The sequence below is a fragment of the Mus caroli genome, chromosome 2 (assembly GCF_900094665.2).
Source record: "Mus caroli chromosome 2, CAROLI_EIJ_v1.1, whole genome shotgun sequence".
Lineage (NCBI taxonomy): Eukaryota > Metazoa > Chordata > Mammalia > Rodentia > Muridae > Mus > Mus caroli.
This window is the reverse complement of record NC_034571.1, coordinates 136502288-136512104: the sequence shown is the minus strand read 5'-3', so window position 1 is coordinate 136512104 and position 9817 is coordinate 136502288. Positions and strand designations below refer to the sequence as shown.

At 43.6% G+C, this 9817-nt stretch overlaps 1 protein-coding gene across 1 annotated transcript in view; it reads left to right on the top strand.

Moving 5' to 3' along the window:
- Positions 1-5353, top strand: part of Snx5 (sorting nexin 5) — a 19517-nt gene extending 14164 nt beyond the window's left edge. The window contains exons 8-14 of the mRNA XM_021152664.2: positions 749-854; positions 939-1014; positions 1445-1484; positions 1579-1665; positions 2561-2720; positions 3780-3865; positions 4660-5353. Coding sequence (XP_021008323.1) covers positions 749-854; positions 939-1014; positions 1445-1484; positions 1579-1665; positions 2561-2720; positions 3780-3865; positions 4660-4710 — 606 coding nt within the window. The 3' untranslated portion in view covers positions 4711-5353. The remainder of the gene's footprint in view (positions 1-748; positions 855-938; positions 1015-1444; positions 1485-1578; positions 1666-2560; positions 2721-3779; positions 3866-4659) is intronic.
- The last annotated feature ends 4464 nt before the right edge of the window (positions 5354-9817 follow it).

Here is a 9817-nt window from a genome sequence, read left to right as displayed (position 1 = left end):
AAAAAAAAAAAAAAAAGAGACTTGACTCTCCTGCCTCCTGGGTGGTAGAAGTGCGTGCAGGCAAGTAATGCTGCCACCAAGGCTTTGCAAACGCTGGTAATTTTTAGTGAGAAGATGGCCTTTAATCCCAGCACTTGGGAGGCAGAGGCAGGTAGATTTCTGAGTTCAAGGCCAGCCTGGTCTACAGAGTGAGTTCCAGACAGCCAGGGCTATACAGAGAAACCCTGTCTTAAAAAAAACAAAACAAAAAAACAAAAAAGAAATGGTGTTTCTTAGGCATACTGTGGGTTTTGTGTGTATGCATTGTGGGTCTGTTGCTATTGGCAAAAGCTTACCAGGAGTTGCCCATATTGTTAGTCTGTAGTCAGCCAAATTAAAATAAAAACCAAGCCCAGGGACACACATGATATCAAGGCTAGGTCGATGTGGCAGTGTCCCACCTGACAAATGCACTTGTGGAAGATGTCAGTATTTACTTGCCATTCATAAATGATTCTGTGCTGATTTAGTCTGTTAGTAGCTGATTGTTTTTATCAGTCTTGAGAATTACAAATATTAAGTGTCAGGATAATCTAGTCTGTACTGGTTAAAATTAGGTGACCATTTTGTTTGGTTTGGAGGCAGGTTCTCAAGATAGACTCGATTCTTTAGTCACCACCTCAGCCACGAATGTGCCAGATTGCCTGTGTTTTCTCTAGCACTATACATGTTCCTATCCTTGACATTGGTTCTTTCCCCTTCTTTTTAGGAGGTGGATGACTTCTTTGAGCAAGAGAAGAATTTCCTTATTAACTATTACAACAGGATCAAGGATTCCTGTGCTAAAGCAGACAAAATGACCAGATCTCACAAAAGTAAATATCTTTACCCATTTGGTTACTTACACAGCTCTGATGTGTGCCTGTTCTGCTCAGATGAAAATCTGTTTGTTTCTCCAGATGTTGCTGACGACTATATCCACACTGCAGCCTGCTTGCATAGCCTGGCCTTAGAAGAACCCACAGTCATCAAAAAGTACGTCTTGGGTGGCTGAGGTGGTAGTTAAGCAGAGTGCTGCCTTAGTTTATGCAAGGCCCTTAGTTCAGCCCATTGATCCTTCCTCATCCCCATCTTCTCACTAAAAATTACTAGCGTTTGCAAAGCCCTGGTGGCAGCATCACTTGCCTGCATGCATGCACTTCCAGCACCCAGGAGGCAGGAGAGTCAAGACTTTTTGGTGTTTTTTTGAGGCAGGGTTTCTCTGTATAGTTCTGGCTGTCCTGGAACTCACTTTGTGTAGACCAGGCTGTCCTCAAACTCAAAAATCCACCTGCCTCTGCCTCCCAAGTGCTGGGATTAAATGCGTGCGCCACCACCGCCCGAGAATCAAGTCTTAAGATTTATAATAAGTTTATATATCCTAGAGAGCTAAGACGTTGAACTGTGACCTTCTGTATACTTTCAGGTACCTGTTGAAAGTTGCAGAGCTATTTGAAAAACTTAGGGTAAGAAGTTTTGTGTTGGTCTTGGTACCATTTAGTTAAGGTGCATAGATTTCTGCCTGGGTGATAACTGGTGACCTTTATTTATTTAAAATAGAAAGTGGAAGGTCGAGTCTCATCAGATGAAGACTTAAAACTGACAGAGCTCCTCCGATACTACATGCTCAACATAGAGGCTGCAAAGGTAAGGTAGGAATTATTTAGCCCTTAGCAGCACTAGTTCATCTTGCCATAACCAGAAATTGACTGCTTAAGATAATTCCTCTGGGTTTGAGAGGAATGTTTGAGGTACACTTGTTTTCAGTGTTTGTGTTGATATGTGAAGACCTGAGAACAACTAACCTTGTGGATTTTTCTTTCAGTGCCATGCATTTTACTCCCTTGTAAAATGGGGCCTCACTGGCCTGGATCTCTGAAATTCTAGGTTTTGTGTTATGTTAGACATAATTCAAGTTAGATACTAATTTCCAAAAGTGGGATTCATGGGGCAGGCTCTTGGTCATGGGTGTTCCTCTAGGTCATGGCTCAGTGGCATTCTCCCTAACTCAGTCAGCAGTAAATAAACATGTTTGATATGCTGTTTGATTTTCTGAAATATCTTCAATTACTGATTCAACTAGAAGGAAATTTTTACGTGTGATATTTTATATAATGATTATGGAAATGATCTTCAAAACATCAGAAACTAAATAGCCTCATTGTCCCCCCTTCTGCCCTGCTGCTTGGGATCAGACCTAGAACATGCTAGGCAAGTACAATATTAATAAGCTATATCAGCATAAGATTATGCTGGGTAAAGGGCTAGAGCGATGGCCTAGCAGTTTAATATCCTGTATCCCACATCAGGTGGCCTGTACCTCCAGACTCATGTGTGCAGTTATGTCCACATAGTTAGGAAAATAAAATCTTTATGCAAGATAGAGAAATGGGCTAGCGGCTTGCCATTTTTTCAAAATGTTGACACTGGACGCTTTCTAGACTTTTGCATGCACGCTATAGAGACACATGCATATATATGCTTTTCAGATATGATTATTTCTTTGGAGATTTTTTTACATCATGATTGTTAATCTTTCCAGGATCTCCTGTATAGACGTACCAAAGCCCTAATTGACTATGAGAATTCAAACAAAGCTTTGGACAAGGCCCGGTTGAAAAGCAAAGATGTCAAGTTGGCAGAGACTCATCAGCAGGAATGCTGCCAGAAGTTTGAACAGCTTTCTGAATCTGCAAAAGAAGGTTGAGCGTTTCTTCTGTATCTAGTTTTCACTTGGGAAAAAAATAATAGTAATTATCAGAAGTAAGCCCCCTCCCCATAGGGCTGGGGTTAGAGCTCTAATAAACAGCTTCCCTAGCTAGGAAGATAAATGGTAACACTAAAGAAAACTCAACTGTTAGTTTGGGGAGGGGCTGGAGAATCAGCTTATCACCAGGCTTCAGGTGACGCCTCTTCATGATAGGGATGTAAGCACATAAATGCATGCATGCAGACACAGTACATGCACACAATAATTAGGTCACTGTGAAAGGACACTGGTTATTGGAAAGAAGCTATAGGAGTATATTAGAGTTATCACCATGAACGTGTGGGAGGTAGAAGAGAGTTCATGCCTCAATATCAGATAGTATTGGGTTATCTGAAAGAAATCAGTGATACAGAAGTGGGATCGTTGGTTAGCATGCTTCCCAGATGAGATCCTGGTCTGAATTAACTAGGAGTTCACCAGCAATGTCAAAGGCTGGAATGTGAGGTATTGTCTTTTCCTGGGAGGATCTCATGTATCTTGGCTTGGGTGGGCATGAAACAAACCCAGTACAAATATTATTGTATTTCCTCATATAAATGTAATTATAATAGGACAGTGGACTTGATTCTTACCCTCAAGTTTTTATAAGAAAACATAGTTTTTTCGCCAAGCAGTGGCACAAACCTTTAATCCCAGCACTTGGGAGACAGAGGCAGGTGGATTTCTGAGTTCGAGGACAGCTGGGGCTATACAGAGAAACCGTGCCTTTAGAAAGAAAGAGAGAAAGAAAGAGAAGCCATGTATCTGTAATCCTGCCAGCTATAGTGAGTACTCCAACTTTGGGCAATCTTGAGCTACCAGTTCTCTGACCCAAGGTGTGTGATTGAGTGGTGTGGCCCACATACAGGCAATGTGTATGACATGTGTGTAGTGTATATTGACTGGCATTAGGTCTGGAGGTCATTTGTGATAGGGGTATTTGGATGCTGTAATGTGTGGGAAAATTAAAATTTCTTATAGTTTGGTAAATTTTAACTCTTTATTCTCATAGAGCTGATAAACTTCAAACGGAAGAGAGTAGCAGCATTTCGAAAGAACCTGATCGAAATGTCTGAACTGGAAATAAAGCATGCCAGAGTAAGTTGATTCTTACAGGCCTGACAGACCACTTTCTCAAGATCTTGCTTTGGTTTTTGTTAGTAATCTCTAATGAACCTTGGTGTGTGGTAGTGCTGAAGGCTAATGCAGGAGAAGTTTGAAGACAATCATGTATCCTAAGGAGGAGGGCATTTCAGATTGGGTTTTTTTGTCTGTTTGTTTTTGAGACATCTTAACTATAGCTCTGGTGTCTTAAAACTTGCTTTGTAGCTTTAGCAGTGGATGTGGAACTCACAGAGACCTACTTCTGCCTGATTAGTGTTAGGACTAAGTAAAAAACCTAAAATTCCATTCATTGCCTGTGGTGCAAACTTAGCGGTGACTCAGCAAAGAAATGGCACATGTTTGGTTCTTAGTTGAACAGTGGATTAAGAATTTGATGCCTGTGCTTAAGGGTTCTCAGTGTAGTACATAGGTTTGGTTTTCTAGTAACAGCAATCCATGGAAGGGTCTTTGGCAGTTACTAGCCTATTCAGAATATTGTTAGTCTGCAGCAACCTGGACAGGCCTTCATCAAGTCTGCCTCAGTTTTCAACATTACAGAACAAAGTGTTTAGGGCAATTTGGGATTGGGGTGCTGTAGAAGGAGAGGCCTCCGGCTTTTTAGCCTGGAGCCCTCTGACTAGCAGAATGTGGGTGGTGCTAGGTAGTTGTAACTTAGAGGTTCATGGAGGAGAGTGTCAGCTTGGTTTGGTCACTTCAGATTCAGAGTTCATGATAAAGCTGTATCTGGGTTTATTTCATTCATTTCTCCCCCCCCCCCCTTCTTTTAGAACAACGTCTCCCTGTTGCAGAGCTGCATTGACTTATTCAAGAACAACTGACCTGCCTTTACTCTGAAGGACACCAATGTGAAAGCCAGCATCACTTGCACTTAAATCATTACTGCAAAAGAAATAGCTTTGACTAGTTTAAAATCATGTGAATAAATATTTTGATTTCTAAAAATCTTAACACTTAACCATGTTGGTTTAAAGATATTTTCATTGCATGTTACTTGGACATAACTAATCCTTTTCTTATGCATTTAATACCTCAAAGTAGGTAGAATCTAACAGATTCTCCTATAGACTGTCAGGAATTACTAATAAATGGTATGGAGATGTGTGCCTTCTGGAAATGAGAAGCAATAGCCTGGCCCATGTCTGTCTCCATTTCCTATGTCTGCTCCTACAGACATGTCAGGTGTGAATTACAACAAACAGTGACTGCTTGTGGGCATGTGGCAGACACTCTTTATTTAGGTAGATTTTGCTCCCTCTTGTCAAGATCACTTCAGATGCTTGTACAATAACAAGCAAGATCTCATGTCTTTTTACATCCTTTACAGCTCCATTTTTGTAACTGGGATATAAATACTTGAGAGAAAAGGAGAATCTAGAGTTCTGACACTCCCTGATGGTGGGGCATGTGTGTTTGTGCTTTGGATGTTTTTATAAAGTATATAATAAAGATAATCCATGTTACCATATGGAGTGTTTTTGTAGAAAACTAGACCTCAAGAATGCTGGCAGTTCCACAGGTGGAAAAGATTCATTAGCTGCCCTCTTGTAACCTTTACTCACATCTTTGGGATTGAGCCAGGGCTTTGTGCAAACCATTGACAGTGTTCAGCCCTCAGTATTCCTTTGAAACAGGATTTGGCTCTGAACCCAGGACTCCACTGCCTCAGCTTTACAGCCTCTGGAGTTCTGTAGTTATGGTATACCAACATAGCTGGCTCAGTCTCAGGTTTGAAGACTGAGGCTTGGCTCTGTTTGCTGTATATGAATACTTGGGGGATGGGTCCTACCTAAACTGGTTTGTTTGTATTGATTCCATAGCACAAATTGATGGGAGTCTGGATTTATTTAAACAAAGATTTCACAACAAAGTCTGGTTTCTGGCTCTTTTCTTACCTGTCACTCCTAGACTGCTCACAATGGCACTCACAACATTTCAGTGGTAGTGGGTACCTGGACTAGAGCCACATGATTACGTGATCATACCTATGTGAGTATTGGCCTTCCTCCGTCAAGATTGGTTGTTGCATGTAAGGTTCTTAGTTCTATCTACCTCCTGCCTGGAATGCAGCCACCTGAAGCTTATTAGTTGGTTGAACCCTTGCACAGTTGTAGGTAGACTTGTTTATGCAGCGTTCCTTGGTTGGTCCCAGCAGGCACAGATTGAAAGGGAACCCTTAGTATACCGATACTATTGAGGCTGCCATTGGGTGGGTTCTCACAGGATGTCAACATAATTCTGCTGGCTTCAGAGTAAGGCTTCCTGAGCGCTTGGGAAACTCTGAAACTCATCACAAAGTGGTGTAAGCAGGGAAGAGGCTTTAAAGGTGGGCTTCTTGGGGTATGATCCCAAGTGGTATCCCTGGGAAAGTTGCGTCCTTTCATTTGTCCACAGTGTCCAAGTTCTATATTTCCAACCGTGAACAAGACTATAGACCCCTAGGGGCTAGACCATTGAGCTGAAGTGTGCAGCACCCTCGTGAGGCACCTTGTATCCCAGTTCCAGACCAGACTGATCTTGAGTAGCAAACTAAAAATGGTGAATCTTGTTCCACCCTGTAAGTTCTGTGTTAGTCTCCCTGTCTCACTGTTGGAGACTGAGATAACTGGGTCTTCTGTAGAGTGGGATATCCATTGAAAGGTATTTTCAGTAGAGGAAAAACAGGCAGAGCCTAGTTCAAAACAGCGGTCTTGGCCTGCAAAGTTCTTCAGGTCATTTAGCTAAGATGTCAATCATAACAGGAAAAATGACCTAATCATCTCTAGTACCATTAGAGTAGGAAGCCTAGTTCCTAGTCAAGAGCCTTCCTGGTTGAGGCCCTTGTGTTCTGTAACTCATCCAGCAGCTGGGAGGTAATACTTGTTCAAAGCCATGACTTGCGACCTGTCTGAGAAGCAGAGCTGAAAATGAGGGCCAGGGACATTCTCACCTCTACCTAGTGTACCTCAATACATGGCTATGTCTGGGACATTCTCACCTCCACCTAGTGTACCTCAATACATGGCTATGTCTGGCTGGGCTGCCCAATGTTCCCTGCAGATTTGGATAGCTGAGATACATATTTGTATTACATATATGACTGGAACAGCATAACAGTCAAATATCTCCAGGCTTCTTTTCCCTTTGGGGGCTAGTTTCTGGTTTCCAACTGAATAGAAAGTGCCTTGAGAGAAGGTTGAGGATCACACCCTAGGGTGTTGTTACAAACCAGTCCAGTGAGCTCTGCTTCTGCCCTTTTCCCCATGGAGTACTCCCTGGGATATTTCCAGGGGCCTAGGAAATTATTTTTGAATATTAGTGAGTGGGCCTGGCTCTGTGTGTCACACACAGGTCAAAAAAAAAAAAAAAAAACAACTTAGGATGTTGGATTTCTTCCAGCTGTGGGTTTGGTATACTGAACGGCCCTGGGCTTTCCCAGAAGCTCTTTTGAACAGATTTTTCTGCCTTCTTTCAAACCTTTAAACTTTGTTGAGTACTGTTGGAATGTTTAGGTTTTGTGCAAAGGATAGTTCTGATTGTTTTTCAGCTCTTGCCCATGAGCAGTAGTTTGTCTGATGAATGGGACAGGGCATCTCTTTGAGAGGTTTCCTCCTGACATGTTTTGCTGACACTGGACGGATGGCCACTTGTTAGGACTGTTGACTGCAGCTTGTCTCACGTTCTAATTTGTACTCCCGATGGATAGCCCCAAAACAAGGCAAAGTCCAAAGCAGCGAATGCAAACTGCTGCCAGGTCAGACTGTCAGTGACCCAGGCCCTAAGCTACTGGTAGTTCTTAGTGTAGTCTGTCTGTCTTTTTTTTTTTTTTTTTTCTTGAGACAGGGTTTCTCTGTGTAGCCCTGGCTGGCCTGGAACTCAAATCCACCAGCCTCTGCCTCCCGAGTGCTGGGATTAAAGGTGTGCATCACCATCGCCCGGCTAGTGAGTGTAGTTCCTACTTCCTATCTGCCTTGTTCTGCTTCAGGGAGGGTCCTGCAAAGCAATTTAGAGCAATCTGGAGCCAGCTTTTTTTGTGTGTCCAGCTGAATCCAGCTGCAGTCACCACAGGGCCTCAGGGCTCCTTGGATTTGTTGATTGTATAAGGATTCTGGCTGGGATATGAGAGATGGAGCAGAAAGTGTGGCAAGAATAGATTCCTGAAAAGTATCCTGTAGAGACAGGGAAGGAGCCAATGAGAGTGTGTGTACATAGGCTGTGTGCAGAGTTGGGTGCAGCTGACTGTGGCCTGTTCCTTGAGTCCTGCAGAAGACTGCTAGCTTGCAGTGAATCCCAGAATAGGAGGAATGAGACTGCCTGTCACTTGTTAGGGACGAGAGCTGGGGGCACCTGCTACTCGGAAGGGCTCTTGTTGGGCTGAGCTAAAAGGGAAGTGAGGTCATAGATCTTCACCAACATTGGCTGGAGTCTGATTTCAGCTTAGCCTAGGGCTCCGTTCAATCTGGCTCTGTTCTAGGGACATGAGTGCCAGCTATGAAGGGGTGGTACTGAGTGACAACTCCCAAGTACAGAGCAGAGGAAACCATGTTTTAGGGTTACTTCCTCATGGAGCCCAGCTGCAGTTCAGTGGGGAGCCGGCCACAGATGGGGAAGGCCTGTCTCCTGCTGAGTCCCAGCTTCAAGTCCTCTTGAGGTCCCCATAGCAGAGTCCCGTGCTGTAAGAGGGAATGCTGGGGTTTGGGTAAAATACAAAACACTGCCAATCTTGACTTTTAGCTAATAGCCAGATTTTTCTTAAGCATTTCCCATGTAGTATTTGACAGTAATACTGTTTCTTTGATCTGAGATTTGAATTTTTGCTGGGAATCATGTATGTTTTATTTGAGTCTGGCAGTTCTATGCTGAGGACTTGAAAGGTAGCTAATGCAATTGAGGAATGGAAGTTTTGTTTTTTTCGAGACAGCGTTTCTCTGTATAGTCCTGGCTGTCCTGGAACTTTGTAGAACAGGCTGGCCTCGAAATCCACCTGCCTCTACCTCCCGAGTGCTGGGATTTAAGGTGTGCACCGCCAGCACCAGTTGAGGAACAGAAGTTTAAAGTTCATTTTTTAAACTTAATTTACATCTTAATTTAGGGGCACATGTGCACTGTGTGTGGGCATGTGCACATGCATAACCATGCATATATATGTGTTCACTAGGGATTAGAAATCCAGGACCTTATGCTTGTTGATTATATGCCCAACCATTGAGCTATGTTCCCAGTGCCAGATCCAGGCGCACTGAAATCCTGGGCTGTTTGTATTTTCCTAACTAAAGCCCCTAGCATTGAGTGACATAGCTAGACCATTCCACTCAGCCCTATCTGGCCTCTGTCCAGATGGGCTTGACATAATGAAACGGTGCTGGTTTCAGCCACCTGCCGCTCAGTGGCTTATACTCAGCAAGTGGAACTGGAAGCTCTCAACACTGTCCCTGCTGTTGGCCCCACCCACATTCCATATTCACCACAGTCTCAGGTTCCTAAGGCCCCTCATGCATCAGGGCCTCCAACCCTTCCCATCCTTAAAGACCTAGATTTCAGTGGGAGTGGAGACAGCCTGGGTATTGGTATTTTATTGTTTATAATTTGGTGGGTTTTGAGCCAGAGTTTTGCTTTGTAGCCCAAGCAGGCTTCTACCTTCTCTCCCAGTGCTGGGATTACAGATGGGCACCAGTGTGTCTGCAGGGTTGATAGTATAAGAGATATGCATGTTCTTGTGAGCTAAAGTCAAGGCTGAGACTACTTGGTTCATTCAGTGTGTCACTTCCAACGAGTTGGGATAGGCCAGCTTCACTTTGCAGCTGAGGAAGATGAGGTGGAGAGACTAGGTCCCAGGACCCAAGATCCCAGCTACATCTAGGACTCTCCCTTGGAGTCAGTCAGTAAGGGACAGGACCTGAACAGACAGGTATGGACCCTTAGGCTTTGATGGGACTCCCAATCATCTCC